The sequence below is a fragment of the Neomonachus schauinslandi genome, chromosome 6, assembly GCF_002201575.2.
Source record: "Neomonachus schauinslandi chromosome 6, ASM220157v2, whole genome shotgun sequence".
In the NCBI taxonomy this organism is placed as follows: domain Eukaryota; kingdom Metazoa; phylum Chordata; class Mammalia; order Carnivora; family Phocidae; genus Neomonachus; species Neomonachus schauinslandi.
The window spans coordinates 154,042,470-154,058,572 of NC_058408.1; the positions used below are offsets into that span (position 1 = coordinate 154,042,470).

At 53.3% G+C, this 16,103-nt stretch overlaps 1 protein-coding gene and 1 pseudogene across 1 annotated transcript in view; one reads left to right on the top strand and one right to left on the bottom strand.

The window, feature by feature from the left end:
- Window positions 1–16,103, bottom strand: part of CFAP46 (cilia and flagella associated protein 46) — a 99,718-nt gene that overhangs the window by 27,015 nt on the left and 56,600 nt on the right. Inside the window, exons 29-39 of the mRNA XM_021703846.1 lie at window positions 15,705–15,910; window positions 14,632–14,844; window positions 13,742–13,891; window positions 8,016–8,164; window positions 7,103–7,201; window positions 6,631–6,763; window positions 5,730–5,876; window positions 3,570–3,770; window positions 3,367–3,473; window positions 2,133–2,300; window positions 898–1,033 (exon numbers count right to left, since the gene is read on the bottom strand). Of these exons, the coding sequence (XP_021559521.1) occupies window positions 898–1,033; window positions 2,133–2,300; window positions 3,367–3,473; window positions 3,570–3,770; window positions 5,730–5,876; window positions 6,631–6,763; window positions 7,103–7,201; window positions 8,016–8,164; window positions 13,742–13,891; window positions 14,632–14,844; window positions 15,705–15,910 (1,709 nt within the window). The remainder of the gene's footprint in view (window positions 1–897; window positions 1,034–2,132; window positions 2,301–3,366; window positions 3,474–3,569; window positions 3,771–5,729; window positions 5,877–6,630; window positions 6,764–7,102; window positions 7,202–8,015; window positions 8,165–13,741; window positions 13,892–14,631; window positions 14,845–15,704; window positions 15,911–16,103) is intronic.
- LOC110592726 lies at window positions 9,496–9,895 on the top strand (annotated as a pseudogene).

Below are 16,103 nucleotides of genomic sequence, written 5' to 3' on the forward strand. Positions count from 1 at the left end.
GGGAACCCCCTCCCCACTCAATAGCCATGTCTTATGCCCCTCCTCAGCCCCCTCCCCTACAACCACTGATCAGCTTTCTGTCTCTATGGACTTAACTATTCTATGTTTTATGTTGCTTTTTGATTTCTGCTTTAATTGCATTGTGGTCTTAGTTTATATATATGTACACACACACACACACAAACTGGTCAGTAGTAACTTTTAACACCCTTGTCTTTGCATTGTGATATCTGTGCCAGTTCTCGGTTGGTCTTGATGGATTGTTCTGCATGTTATGAGGTATATCTTCCCTGCTTTTTGGCATGGTAATTTTGCAAGCCATTTTTGATTGGGATTTTGTCATGGTAATTTTGCACTGGTTGCCAGACACTGTGCGTCTTCCTTTTTTGGCAGATGGACACTTGTGGTCCTGCTTTTGCCTTTGCTCTGGGACCACCATCTGCAAACACGGTGGTCCTCTTCGGTCTTCTACGACTTTTCAGGCAGATCCAGGGCAGGGCTCATCCAGGGCGGATTATCCCTGACTGAGACAAGACCTTCTGTCTGCTCTGTGCAGTGCTCTGGGGTCACAAGGTTGTCCAGTCTGGCTGGCGGGAGCAGGTGCCACTCCAAGCCTGAGTGGGAGCCTGACACCTTCCTGACCCCCTTGGGCCCCCTGCTTCTGCAGTGAGTGTGGACAGGGGCAGGGCCGCCTCTGTTCAGGGATGACGGTGCTCATGTGGACATCTAGTGTGTGTCTGTTTCACATTTTTGTCCACTTCTTGGTTACTTCGGAAGGGAGGGCAAACCTCAGCCAAACTGGAAGCAGGCAGCCTGTTTAGGGCAAGTGCAGGGTGTATCTGTGTGTGCCGAGGGGGAGCTCTGGGCTGCAGGGAGGGACCCAGGACACACACTCACCTCCTGCAAGGACAGTAAGCCCTGCACCCTGAGGAACAGCTCCTCCGCCTCGGCCACAGCTCTTTGGACCAAGTCGTACGCCTCCAAGTGATACGCGGTTTTTTGCTCTTCATTTTTCTCATTTTGGGCACATAATCTTTATAAGATGGAAGAGTGGAATTTAGAAAAAAAATTTCAAGCATTATACCATCAGTATTAACAAAATGCACAGTATGTAATTTTTAAATAATTATATTGTATTTTTATTAGTGCTTCAAATTTTATGATTAGTTGTTTTATATGTAAAGATATTGTCACTGTATCTCAGCACAAAGTAAGTGTGCACTCTACACTATTTTTGTAAAATTAAATCTATGCCTAACAGATCCAGTGAACCAACACCATGATATTAGTTGTGCTGATTTAACTGCCTTGTTTTCCTATTTGTGGTTTCTGCATTTTTTTAAAGTTCTACAATGACCATATATCGATTCTGTAATAATAGGATCAGAGTTACATTCCACAAGTGTCCAGGTGGTTTTTCCCTCATCAAGGCTGTTTTTAATACCTTCTAAACAACATTTGCTTGTCGTGCTTCGAAATGCCTGCATGAGCCCAAGCACGGGGCAGCCCAGGGCTGGATGGATGGAGGGGAGGTGGGAGAGGGAGGCCGTTTACTGAGGCCTGGCCTCGTTCCTCTGCCTCTGGGCCAGTCTCTGCCCTCAATGACAGTGGGGACTTTGAGAGGTCACATGAGGGAGGCTGACAGAGGCCCGTTGGAGGACAGCGCCCGGGCTCCTCCTCAGGCCAGTGCGGGTGTGAGCAGGTGCAGGGGCACGCGGGGTTCACGTGTGTATGGCTGTGAGTGAGCATCTGTGAGTGGTCACAGGTAATGTGCACATGTGGGTGTGACCTGTGTCTGCCCAAGTGTGACCAACATGTGAACGCTGTGGGTGTTGGGGGGGCGGGCGCTGGGAGGCGTATGTCCGTGTGTCTGCAGAGACACAACAGGTAGCACACTGAGGGGGCCACACGAGAGCGCGGACACCCCCTGTGCTACTGTCCTGGAGGGAGGTGCAGGTGGCCACAGGGCCAGGAGGAGGTTCTGCTGGAGGACAATGGGACCCAAGGGGGGCTTGACCCAGGAGGAGAGCTGGGCATGGGTCAGGACAAGGGGCAGGAGGGCAGGGGCACAGGGACGGTCCCGGACTGTGCTCAGAGCGCCAGCCCCTCAGCCCCCCAGCAGGGCTGCTCACCTCTTTATCTTTGCGCGCTCTAGTTTTATGTCCACACAATTCTCTCTGTAGCCCCAGGTGGTCAACTTTTTCTCAATCTCCATCAAGTGATCATCCAGTTCGGTCAGCAGAAACAAGCATTCACAGTCAAGTAGTCCCTGAACGGCCCGGATGCGGAGGCGCACACATCTGCGGGGGGCGTGGACCGTCCCATGTGTTGACTGCAGCCCGGGCAGCGTCACCGTGACGCTGAGCGCCCTTCCCGCAGGCCAGAAACCACACAGGCCACATGCTTCCATCACAAGACAGTCAAGCTGGAAAGTAGCATCCTCCCCCGCCAGCCGCAGCACCGCCCTCCTGTGCCTCAGGGGCAGGAACCCACACGGAAGCCCACGTCCGACGTGCGGGTGCCTCCGGCTGGAGTCCGGGAACCCTGAATAGGAGCGGGAACCGTGCATGTGGGCAGCCAGGAACAGCCCCTCTCGGATACAGGACCCAGAACTGAACAAACACAACGCGGAAAACGAAGAGGACAAGCCTCGGCTGCTTGTTTGTTCGGGTCAATGAAATGGTGACGCGCAGCCCTGATTTAGGAGAAGAGCGGGGCACGGGCGCGGGGCGGGGGACAGACCTGTGACAAAGACTCTGTGACGTTACAGGACAAGATCCAGAAACACATACCAACACGACCCAAATCCCAGAGGAAACAGTTTTCCAGAAGAATACAAATTCCCAGAAAGATAGCTCAAAGAGAAGCCAAAAATCTGAACGATCAATAAGCACAGAAGGCCATTGCCACTCTTCAAAGCTCTGTGCCCAGACAGGCAACAGGTTCGGGAAGCAGCCAGCGCAGAGGTCAGGACAGAGCCCGACAGACCCCAGGGAGGCATCTGCTCACGGCACCGAGTTCCACACTGTCATGGGGGACGGAGAAGACCCCGCAGCCAGATCCCCGCGGGGGGTCTGCCTGCCCCTCACCTCACAGGTGTCCACGAACACCTGGGGGGAGCTCAGAGGCGTCCCCTGAGAATTTAGGAACCAAACAAGCCACCTGCATCCCTGTCCCAAGAAAAAGGCACATTGGAAAGGAAGAGACACTGCCCCCAGGAGCGGGAAGGCCGAAGGTCAGGCTCTGGCGACCTCCCCGGGCCCCCTCCCCCAGGGGCCACGTGCTGCACACAGGTTTGGAAAACCTCATAAAGAAAAAGTCAACCCTGGCTTTCATGTGAATTAAGTTTTTCCTACAAAGGACTACCTGGCTTCTAGGTCTGTGACCATAAATTCCAAGATGGGCACTCGGTTAGGTCTTTCCTTCTGCAGGACCCTGAAGGTATCGATGAGTCTTTGAAACAACTGGAAGGCCTGAGGAGGACAGGGCGCTGACGTCTGCATGTGGCTCCCGGCCACAGAGACCCGGCCACGCGCCCCCCCCTCCGAGAGCGCCAGGGGGGGCCCTACCACCACTTCGCTGCCGTCGCTTCCCATGGCCAGGAGCGTGTCTGCCAGAGTCAGGGCTGAGCTGTACCAGAACTCCTCGCCGCCCCCCAGGCGCTGGGCCTGCTCCACCATCTTCTTCGCTTGTCCGTAGTTTCTCTCCTTGTTTGCCAGTTGTGCAAGAAGGTGCAGACATCTTGCTTCCGCACAAGGGTCATTGAGCTCCTAAAATATGTATATGTGCAGAGAGAAGATGGGGGGGGAGAGACAGCGTGAGAGCAGCTCGGGGCACCAGGCCTTCCCACACAGTGTCCACTGGGCTGCCCCTTACCTCTGAAGGACGCCCCATATTTGCCCTCAGGGCATGGGGCTGGGTAGGCTTCTGGCCTGTGCATGTGCAAAAACCCACTTCCAGGGTTCCTGACCCCTCCCCTTAGTGGTAGTCCCCGGTGCCCTCCCAGGAGCCGCCGTCCAGATGCTGGCCGAGGGCAGCGGGGGGAGGGGGGGTGAACGGACTTTTGCACCCTAGCCCGCCGGGGCCATCTCATCCCCCATCCATCGCACACAGTTGCAGGTGGCCTGGGCATGGGGTGGGGGTGATGTTGGCCTCTGAACCGCACCCGGGGAAGGAGGACGCGGGGTGCTCAGGCAGGAAGAGCAGGAGTCCAAGGCGGCTGGCTCCAGACAGAGCAGTGAGCATGCAGCCCGAAGAGACTGAGGAGGGGGCCTGGTGGGCCTGGGGCCTGTGGTCCAACAGCCAAGGCCGCAGAAGGCAAATACAGGCTGGAGGCGAGGAGAGGAGGTAGACACAGGCGGTGGACATACTGGCCGGTGGCGGGTGGGAGGGAGCCACAGCGAAGACGCAGACTGCGGGCTGCAGTGGACGGAAGCAGGGGCTGGTGCCTGCAGACGCCCCAAGGAGACATCACCAGGCTCTGACTACCATGGCCCCACAGAAACGTGGCCATGGTGTGGGTGGTTGAGGGCAGCGGACAGCCAGAAGGGAAAGGCCCGTGGGCAGAGCACCATCCGCGCATGTGGGACACGTGAGAGAAGGCTTGGGAGGGGCAGTGTGGTGTCTGGAGGAGCGAAGGTACCCCTTCCACCCTCTGGGGATGGACACTCCCCAGGAGCTGACACCTGGCTCCTCGACCCACTGGTCTCAGAAGAGGCCATTGCCAGCCTCTCAGTCCCACCCCGGGTGCTCCCCCTCTTGCCCCCGGCCTCACCCCTTTGCAGTCCGGCCTGCACACAGCTATCTGTGTTGGCCTGAGCACCCTGCCCACTGCCTGAATCTCCCGTGGCCTTGAAGTTTTGTGCTTTTATTAGGGACTTCTCTCTCTCTCGAGTCCTTCAAAACCAGGGACAGCCTGTCTGGTCCTTTAGTTTTGCCTTGCCTGCCCCCCCACCCCCCGTGAATGCAGTTCTCTGAGCTGGATGCAGATAGAGCCACCTGTCCGCAGGTGCCGGAGGGCCACCATCTCTACGGGGAGGGACGCACACACAGGCATCCATCCTCACGGAGGGCAGAGCCCCGGAGAAAAGCAACAGCCCGGCTCGGGAGGAGACAGCTGGGGCTTTGGAGCCTCCAGGTGCTGGCACTAGAAGGGCCAATCACGGGGGCACCAGGAGGGCCCGAAGATTTGTGCTCAAGGGCAGAGCAGGTTCAAGAAGCTGAGCAGACGGGAGTAGCAGGGGGGCTAAGGAGCTGAGCTAAGATCTGAACAGCCAGACTGGAATGCAAGCCTTTGTGAGGGGGCTCAGAAAACCCCAGGCTTCCAGTGAGGCCCCCGAGAGACCATAGATACCTGCAGGGCCCACACCTGAGGAGTAAGGACAAAACTCATGGGCCGGGGGCCTAGCCCCAGGCCCTCCAGACTCTCAGCCTCTGCATGCAACATCAGGAAACGCAGCGCCGGGAACACTGCCATCCGTGGAATCAGACCCGTGGCAACCATAGGAAGCAGGGACTTTAGCAAACTCTCCACAAAGAATGAACGACAACCAGAGAAACAGGCGAAGGGCAGAGACTTAGATCCAAGTCCAGGATGGACGTTCCAGAATGGCGAGCGGCAAGCCAGCTTCCAAGCAGACAGCCCGAGTCCCAGAGAGCCGCCGTGGTGCGCAGGCGGGCGGGGCTGATTCTGGTGGTGCAGGCGCCCCCCAGGCCCCGCAGCCCCTCACCTGGAAGGCCAGGTAGGCCTCCGACAGCAGCAGCCTCGCAGGCTGGTACAGGTCCATGTCCAGCAGCACTTCTGCTTTGAGGGTCCACAGCTGGGGGAAGGATGTCCCTTCCAGGCCCCTCCCGGTCTCTCCGTTTATCTTCAGGAGCTGGAAGGCAGGGCAGGCAGGTCTGCGCCATGGCTGGCGGGAAGCTGCCCACCGTCCGTGGTTTCCCACCAGGCCGGGCCCCTGCCTCGGTAGCGAGCGGTCTCCTGGGACAGCCATCTCTCCTCCCCCACCAGCTCGCCCCCAGGGGCATCGGAGCTGGTCCTGTGCTGCCGCTGCTCCCGCCCATGCCCCATGCTCTGTGACCCCACTCTCCGGTACCAGGCGGCACCTGGACCGGCACGGGAGGTGTCACTGAGCCCCTGAATTCGGCAAGACACGTGGGGGCCTGGCATGTTCCTACCACATCTCCCACATGGTTGACGTTGGGGGCTCCCAAATGGAGTCCCAAGGGTGGAATGCCCGTGGTGACAGGCGTTCGGAGCGTGGTGGCTGGGATGGCTACTTTCCTTGATGGGCGAGCCCACACAAAGTGAGCCCGCTGTGTGGAAGGGAGAGCTGGTTAGTGGTCAGACTTCCTGGCCACTCTCTAGCTGCCAGGCCTCGACCACCCTGCCCGTCTTCTCTGAATCCTGCCCAGTGCCTCTGGCGGGCACGCTCTGAGGTGCTCTGTAGCTCCAACTTGCCCAGAGACATCCAGGGCACACCCGACCAGCCCCTGGGTATCCCAGGGAACCCGGCACGAGGCTCTGGACACAGCTCACGGTGAAGACACGTCCCAGCTAGCAGCCCGAGGTTGGCCTCGGTGCTGCCCCGCTGGGCTAGGAACAAGGTGCTGCCCGCAGAGTGAGGGTACCTTGTCCTTGGCCACGAGGGGCTTCATTTCTGCTGGGTCCACTGCAGTTATGGGTTCAGCCAGAGTTGGCACACTGTCTTCCAAGAGCGGTTCCTTATTCTTCTCCTTTCTCAAGGCAATTTCTTTTCTGCAGCTAATGTAAGTAACACAGGTGATATGCCAAAGAAGAAATACAATGGCCAAGAAATACCTGAAAATGTCCAATGTCATTAGTAATCAAGGAATGCAAATTAAAATAGCTATAAGAAGCCACCGATCACTCACCTGTTTACAAAGATAACCCAACCTCCGGCACAGCAGCCCCAGGCTGAGCGTCCTCCCGCCCCCCAGTCTGGCTGTGATGCAGGATGGGGCCTGGGGTTGGAGGGGACACAGCCGGGAGCAGTACCGCGTTGGCCAAATCCTTCCTTGGTTACAGGTGAGCTGGGGTCCCGCCCACGGGGGGTGGAAGAGCGGTGGGGAAGGGCCACACCTTGCCTGCTCCAGCTCATAGATGTATGTCTGCCCGGCCACCTCTTCATGGTAGGCAGCTGCTTCTTGCAATTTCAAATCCAAACAAGCAAGGGCAAGTCTAGGGGAAGGGGCGATAGGGAGAAAGAACATGGTCACACGGGACCTGGTGGATCAGAGTCAGGCTGCACTGGGCTCAGTTGGCCTCAAAACAATTGGTGAACGAAAGAGGAATGTATAATTTAGTGATGTTTTCAGTAATTTTTAGACCTAAGCAAAATGACACCGGTCGGTGCCTCTACCAAACTTCAGGTACCAAGAATTTTAATTCTCACCCACACTTCTTACTCTATACATACCGTCGCAGGGCGACCTTCAGAGGGAAGAATAAGGTACCGTGTGCAGGGCTGTGGCCACCGTGACGAGTGCAAAGCAGACAAGGCCTGCTTTGATTCTGATGTGAAACGGTTTTGTTTTGAGAGGATTTCAAGCTTACATAAAAGCGGCACAAACACTACAAAGAGTTACTGTGCATCCCTCGCCCAGATCGCTTTAGCACGAGCACTTCGCCGTATCAGCTTTATCGTTTTGCCTCCCCACCCCCGCCATCCCCCTATGGTTTTTTTCTGGATGATCTGAGAGCAGGCCACAGACACAGTGGCCCTTCATTCTGATACTTCAGCGTATATCTCCGTAGAACAATGATCTTTTCTTAAGGGCCAGGTCGAAATTTTAAAATAAAATTACTATTTTTATGTTCAGTATATTGATTTATTTGGTTTTACAAATCACAGGGACTATTATTTATAGAAATAGTCAACCACAGAATCAATATTTGGAAATGCTGTTTGTTTTTATATTGCTTTGGGGAAATTTTTCCCTTTAGCCACCGAAATGTTCCCCAGTTTCCCTGAATATAAAACAGTCATACTGACCGCAGGTGGTAGAGATCCTTGAGGCTCTTGCTTTCTACCACAGATGCTGCAATTACTACACCCAACTGCAGGACTGGGATGGTGAGCTCGTAGAGGGACATCTTCTGCAGGGCTCTGACCAAATGGTCCAAATAATATAAAGTGTATGTCTACACAAATACACAACAAACATGTAAGGTCAAAGAGGGGAGGAAGGGTACGCCACTAGTTGATAGGGTCTTTCTTCAAAACCTCTATCCTTCTCCATGACAAGCACAGCTCGGGGCAAACAGCAGGTGCTCAACAGTGTTTGTTGAATGATGAATGAATGAATGAATGAATGATGTGCTCTCCCCCTTCTCTCCCTCATTCATAGCTTTCATCTTGTCATCTGCGATCATCCATAATCTTCAACACCCAAGTACAGTTAAAAGTCCTCACAAGAAACAATCCATTTACATATTTACTCAAATTAATGTTTTTGTTAGATTTCTTCTACTAAAAACTGCTGATCCATTAAAAACAGAATTTCTTTATGAACACATATAACTGCCTTAAAATTTAATACAGGTGGAGAAGAACAATACTTATAACAACGGACTGGGTTTGATAAAATAATTATTCTGCAATGAAGAATTAGAAAAGTTGGATGAAGTATTTTAAAAACGCACCAAAAGCTCTGAAGACTGGGTAATTGATGCTGGGAGAAGTTACTGGGCTGAGTGCCAGAAGACAATGGGTATCTAGAGAAATGAGCCTGCCATATTGGGGTCCCTTTGTCCTGGGGGTTTCTGCGGAGTCAAGAGGCAGCTGAGAGGTTGGATGGTACTTCTGGTTTTTGTTTGTTTGGGTTGTTTTGGGTTTTTTTGTAAGGTGGAGACAACAAAACGGACTTGAGGGCCCACTGAAAGCTTTATGCCCAGGCTGGGTGCCCAAAGGGCTGCACCTTAGGATGAAGGGTGATCTACAAGTAAAGCAGCCATCTCAGGGACTTCCTCAAAAGCCAGTGGCTTCGGGTGGCCTGCAGAACATGTGGTTCTTTGAGAGACTAATAATTGGTAACTCCTGATGAGGCTGGTCAGGAAAGAGGGGTGGGAAGACACAAATCCTATAGACCTGCAGACACTAAAAGATAATAAAAGCACATTAAGAACAACATTATATTACAAACTTGAAACTTTATATTAAGTGGAAATATCTTAGAAAAACACAATCCACCGAATTACAAGAAGAAAGAGAAAATCTGAAGAGCTCCAGAACTACAAAGTAAACAGAATCATAACTTATGACCTTCCCATATAGAAGAAAAGGCCCAGAAGTTTCCACCAGGGAACTCTCCCAAATTTAAGGAAGAAATAACAAATAATCTTATACAAGTCTCCCCAAGAATAGTAAAAAAAAAAAGATGGGGGGGCCTTCCACGGTGACAAGAGGAGTGTCCTGGCTGGCCCCGCCCTCATGCCCCCCAGGCCAGCAAAGATTATCTAAAGTCACAGGGAAAATGGTAGAAAATTCACTGTCACCATTGCCAGAAAGAGTGATTCACGGTTTTGTTCCTTTCTTAAGCTCCCAAGTTGGCTTCATACTGTATCTTGTGTGAAATCTTATTCCTGAATCTTGACTAAACTCCTTAGGCTTAACCTATTGGCCTCAAAAATATTGGGCAGTTGCACTGCCATCTACCTCCTCATTACTATAGTAACCGGTTATGTACTTTCATTTGGAATGAACGTGATGAGTACCTCTCCGCTCAACTCCATTCACACAATCACAGATAACTATGCTAAGATCCACAGCAGAAGAAATACCAAGAAGAGGCCATTCCAGCATTAAGACATATTGCCATTAGTGAAGTAAATCAAATGGTTCTTTTTTGCAAAGAACTTTACACCAAAAACTAAATTGTATGTGGGCTAATACCAAGCATTTTTTTTTTAAAGATTTTATTTATTTATTTGAGAGAGAGAGAGAGAATGAGAGACAGAAAGCACGAGAGGGAAGAGGGTCAGAGGGAGAAGCAGACCCCTTGCTGAGCAGAGAGCCCGATGCGGGACTCGATCCCAGGACTCCAGGATCATGACCTGAGCCGAAGGCAGTCGTTTAACCAACTGAGCCACCCACGCGCCCTAATACCAAGCATTTATTGTAAGTTTTGATATAATAATTTTGACCATAATTACTTTTATTATCTCTTATTAATAGCCTGATATTGAAATGTAAAAAAATTGAACTTCTCTTAGATTATGTTCCATTAATATTAAAATATTTTCAAAGATCAGTTATTAATGGACAGAATAAATAAAATACCACTTCATCATATACCAGACTTCTAAAAAAAAATAAGTATCAGTAAAAGCACGAAGTCCCTCCAAAAAAAGGGACGGGGGAGGGACCACTTCCTAACTAAAAGGTCAATGTGAGATTGTGACCCAGAAGGACATGGATCATTGGACTTTGTTTTTGTTGCTGGCGCTGAGCTCCTAAAACCCTTGCAATCTTGCGGCTCATGAGCCCCTTCCGAGCACAGCTGAGTTTATGCCCAGGAGGTGACTCTGGGCAGCCCCTGTCCAGCTCAGGCTGGGAGCTGCGTGCCGAGGAACCAACCCTGTGACCAGAGGGCGGGAGCACTGGTCCCACCCCCCGATGCCAGGCTCGGAGAGAGGCTGGAGACTGGATAAATCAACGGCCAAACATTTCATCACTCACGCCTGCATAACAGAACCTCCCTACAATTCCTAAGTGGAGCGGTGTGGAGAGTTTCCGGGTGGTGAACACGTCCACACGGGGATGGCGCACCGAGCGCCACGCACTTCGGAGCTCCTGTGCTCGGCACCTGCCCAGACCTCGCCCCGTGGACCTCTTCAGCTGGCTGTTCACTTGCATCCTTTCTAATAACCCGGTAATCTAGAAAGTAAAGTGTTTCCCTGAGTTCTGTGAGCCGTCCTAGCAAATCATCAACCCCGAGGAGGGGGTCACGGGAACCCCCAATTCGTAGCCACGTCAGACAGCGGTGCGGACAGCAGTGTTGATGTGGGGGCCGCCCTGAGGGACTGAGCTCTGAGCCTGAGGAGCCCGCGCCCACCAACCCTGAGAGGTCCGTGCCGGGACTGGGCTAATTCACAGGACGCCCAGCTGGTGCACAGACAACAGGAGAGCTGGATGTTGGTGTGGAAAAGCCGCACGTCTGGCGCCGGCTGGGAGCAGGAAACGGTTCAGAGTCTGAGTAACTTTTTACCAAATCCTGACATGGGTGCTGTATGAACAGGAATGAACATGGAAGCAAACACCCCAAAGTGTCAAACACGATTATACATGAGATGCATAATACGTTTCAGCTACATTGATCGTATTATGATAATCATCAGCAAAAGATCAATGTAATAAATTAAAAGAATAAAGGAGAAAAAACATTATCACTTGAACAGATGGAGAAAAATACTTGGTAAAAGTCTATAGCCATTCATGATTACAACTCTCAGCAAAGAGAAATAAGAAACTTCCCTAGTCAATAAAGAATATCTATAAAACTACAACAAACACCAATTATACTTCCAAGTAGTGTTGGGGACCCTCCCGTTGAAGCAGGAAATGAGATAATGCTGTGCGCTGTCACGGTGTTTCTTCAACACCTGCCCAGGCCTGAGCCAACAGAGCCAAGTAAGGGAATGAAAAGTGCAAGGACTAGAAATTAGGAAGTAAGCAGCTGGCTGTAGATGGAATGATTGTACGCACACGAGATCAAGAAGAATTTACAGATAAATCACCAAAATTATTAAAAGGTTAACAGAGGGGCGCCTGGGTGGCTCAGTCGTTAAGCGTCTGCCTTCGGCTCAGGTCATGATCCCGGGGTCCTGGGATCGAGCCCCGCGTCAAGTTCCTGCTCGGCAGGAAGCCTGCTTCTCCCTCTCCCGCTCCCCCTGCTTGTGTTCCCTCTCTCGCTGTCTCTCTCTCTCTCAAATAAATAAAATCTTAAAAAAAAAGGTTAACAGAATTATATTTCTATATTTCATGTGGAGTTCAAGCATGACACAAAAAGGCATATTTACAATAGCATCAAAAATATCAAATACATGGAAATACACCTAACACGTGCTTAAGCTCCACACAGAAAACTCGATCCTCTGTTAAGAATCGAGGGCAATCTAAACCGGTGGAGAGGCAGACTGTGTTTATGGACAGGAAGGCTGTGGGAGAGGGTTAGCTCTCCCTGAGTCCACAGCTGACTCAGAGACTCTGAGCAATCACGACCTGCACCCCCCGCCCAGAGTGTTAAGTGGAATCCAACAGTGGATTCTAAAGTACACGTGGAAATGCAAAGAGAACGGAAAGAACGTCCAAGACCTTCTCGAAGAACAAGGTGAGGGCACGTGAAGTTCAGTAATCACGACCGTGAGGTGTGGACACACGTGTGTGGACACTGGATTCAGGACAAACGTGGCTCTGCAAAGAAGATGGGCAAATGCTTTTCCCATAAATGGGGCTGGAACATTCAGATACCCAGATTTAAAAGCCTGAGGCTGACCTTGCCCTACACCACACCCACCAATCTCAGGTGGATGGTCTGTGTGAATCTGGCACATAAAACCATAAAGCTTTGGGGAAAATATTGTAAGAGAATATCTTCATGACCTTTGGAAAGAGAAACGGCCTTTTTAAGCAGGACACACAAAGTATAGTGACAAAGGAACAGATAACTAATTTTATCACATTAACACTAGGAACCTCTAGTCAATGAGAAGACCGCAAGAGAGCCAGGCCGAGAGTGAAAGGTAATTGGCCCTTCGTAAATTGTCAAAGTGTCGTTCCCAGACTAGATCAAGAATTCCTTCAAATCGACAAGAAAGAGACAGAAACCTTAATAAAATGTGGGTAACAGACTGGAAAGGCCGCAGAGAAGATATCCAGGTGGCCAGAGGGCACAGGAAGGTGCTGCCATGCTTCCTCTGAACGGCCAGAGTAGGAAGGGGAGCCAGACGAGGCTGGCACAGTCGACCAAACACACGCTCCGAGACACACGGCTTCCATCACGAGCGCTCACAGCAGCTTCGCGCGTGAAGCCACGAGCTGGAGACAACCCGAATGTCATCCAGTGTTGAACGGACAAATGGACCGTGGTCTAGTCAGGGGCCATGGGACTGCACCCAACAGGTGACGGAGACACAGACGACCGTGGACAAATCCCACAAAATACTGAGTGAACGAACCCAAACACAAAAGGTTTATAAGGAGTATTTCCACGTTTTTAAGCACAAAAGACAGGCAGAAGACAGTGGGCACTGAAGGTCCCCAAAGTCTTCGGGTCTAACCCCTGGAACCTCACAAGCAACGGCTTCCTTGCCAGTGTGGTTAGTGTGGAAATCCAGAGAGGGAGGGATTTCTGTGGGTTACTCGGGAGGTCGCAGGCACAGACACTGCCCACAGCGGCGTTTCCGTGTTCAGTGTGTTCGGGGGGGGGGGGGGGGCTGCATGACGACAGGGAACACGGGCTTCCCACCGACACTCCAGTTCGTCTGGGGAGAGTGGCGGCCGGGACGGGGTGGCCCGGGGCTGACCGTGCTTGCGCCTCAGCCCGGGCGGCACACACAGGGGTCTCCCTTTCAACGAGTCACTAAGCCCCCTGCTCAGGCCGCCCGCTTTCTGGATACACTTCATGGCAGGAAGGCTACCACGGGGCAGGGACACGGGGTTCGGAACACAGCTGGCTGGCACCCCACCCAAGCCCGCACCCCTGCTTGAAGTCGCCTTACCGGCTTCTGGATGCTTGACGGGTTAATGGTAAAGTCACTTTTATCTTGTTTAAACACCGACATCACTTCTTCAGGGCAGGAGTAGGAAGCCCATTCTTCTATGCTTGTCGGTAAGTCTTCCAGCTGTTGGCCAGGAACTGCAGTGTGATGCTGTAAGCAGGAATGCAGGATTCGCTGTAGAATCAGCACAGCCTGAGCAGACGGGGGCGGGGGGGGGAGCCCTGAGAGGGCAGCGCCTTCGGGGACCCAGTGCTGCCTGGATCCAGGCCCCCCCGCCTCTGCCCCAACGGCGCCCCTGCACGTGACTGCCCTCCCTGTGACCCAAGCCCGAGCTGTGACCCACCCAGAGCCACGTTCGATTTCACAGCCAAAACACACTCTGACATCACCTGCAAGAGCACAAAGCTGATGCTCTCTGCCATGTGCAAACCAGAGTCTGCCTGGGGTGCCCCGGCTCGCAGTACCCCCAGGACCTGCACATCTGCGTGCAGTCAGTGCTGTGTGGACACGTGCACAGAGGACACAGTGCTGGAGCCCGGTGGGAGTGCCCGCTCTGGATGGCCATGCACACAGGAGTGTCCGGCCGTGTGGGTGCGCATGTGGGCTGCAGGCCCCTCAGGACGCGGGGGCTCTTTTCCCCTGCTCCAGAGAGCTGCCCTCCTTCCTGCACACCCACAGCCAGAGAGGAGACACACATCCTGGGTCACCCTCCTAACAGCCTGGGGTTGTCCTCCACTTTACAAAAGAGGACACTGAGGCATAGAGGGTTCCGGCAGGCCCCACAGCCTGGGTGTGGGTCCATGCCCAGCCATGTGGCCCCAGTCTGTGGCCCTGGCCCTCCACTGTCGGGGGCCCAGACACAGCCCCATATTCGAAAGTGCGCACAGTACCTGCTTGAGGTCTTTGCCCTTTTCTCTGTCCTTCTCCTTGTCCTTCCCTTTCTCCTTCTCCTTCCCCTTTTCCTTCTCTTTCTCCTTTTCCTTCCCCTTCTCTTTCTCCTTCTTCTTCTCCTTCTCTTTTTTAGGCAATAACAAATGTGAACTAGCTGTTGCTGCTAGAATTTTACTTTCTGAAATTGCTTTTCCTGCTGTTAATAAAGATACCTGTGAAAAATGAAATCCAGATTTGCAACATTAAGAACAGCCATGCACACGCTCCCCCACCTGCTCAAATCTGAGGGGCGGCTAGTGGTCCTAAGGCTCTGAGTGGTAACCTTGTGTCCACTAGGGCACCAGAGCCACACCAGTGAGCTCGCCCCATGCACAGGTGACTGCAGCGTCCCTCAGTGGGTGGGACACTCAGCCCCCAGGACCTGGACCAGCGGGGACACGGAGCTGACCTCCGAGGAGTGCCTGTCCCAGCTCCATGAAATGAATTCATGTCTCTAATTGAGAACACATAGAACTTTTAGTGGTTCTCCTAAAAGAAGTGTTAGAGAATCCTTGTTTTGTGGACGGTGGGAGAGTGGGCTGGGGCATCTTGAAGACCAAGGATGCCTTCCCAGTCCCTCCCATTCTTCCCACTGCCAAGGGGTGACAGCCCCACTGTCCCCCAGCACATTGCTGGCAGGGTCGGGGCACTGCCCTCAGGAGGTCCTCGAGAACCAGAGGCTCAAAGAGCTGCCCTGGGAGGGCCCTGTAAAGAGATGATGGGGGAGGAGGGATGAACGGAAGAAGGTTCTGGAAGCCGAGGGCCGGGGCTGCTGAAAGGCAGGCAGATGCAATCATGGGCTGGCTGTCCCCTCCACATGCAGAGGCTCCGGGGACCGTTGCCCAGGGGTACTTCGTGGTGGATGGGCAAGGGTGGTGGGGAGGTTTCAGAGAAGAGTGTCCCCAGCCACTGCAGTGTGGTGAGGGCCCTCTTCCGAGGGCTGCACGAGCAGGCCAGGCCCGTGGGCTACAGGGAGAGGCATGGGCTCCTGCCAAGAGCTGGGGACCGATCAGGGAGCAGCCTCACGCCTCACCTGCCAGATGCGCTTGACGTACGTGTAGGCCATGAGGCAGTAGTCCTCGTAGCTGGCCGCGCTCGGGGACACCATCAGGGCCAGCAGGGTGTAGGCGCGAGCCAGCGCCTCCAGCTGTCTCACGTTCCGAAGCTTCTCCAAGGGGACTGACCCCGCGTCCTCGGACACTACACTTTCTGGGGCTCCCTGAGTGGACAGGTGCTCCCCTGCAAGATAGGGGTGTCCAAGCCATGAGAATGTCCCGACTGGGTCCTTCTAGAAGGCGTACCCGCCTTCAGCGGCCAGGCAGGCCTCAGGGATGGTGTCCAGGGCTCTTCATGGGCATCTGAGGGCTCCTCCCCCGCGTCCCAGGGCTCTGCACCCCCACCCCTACCCCCGCGTCCCAGGGCTCCTCCCCCC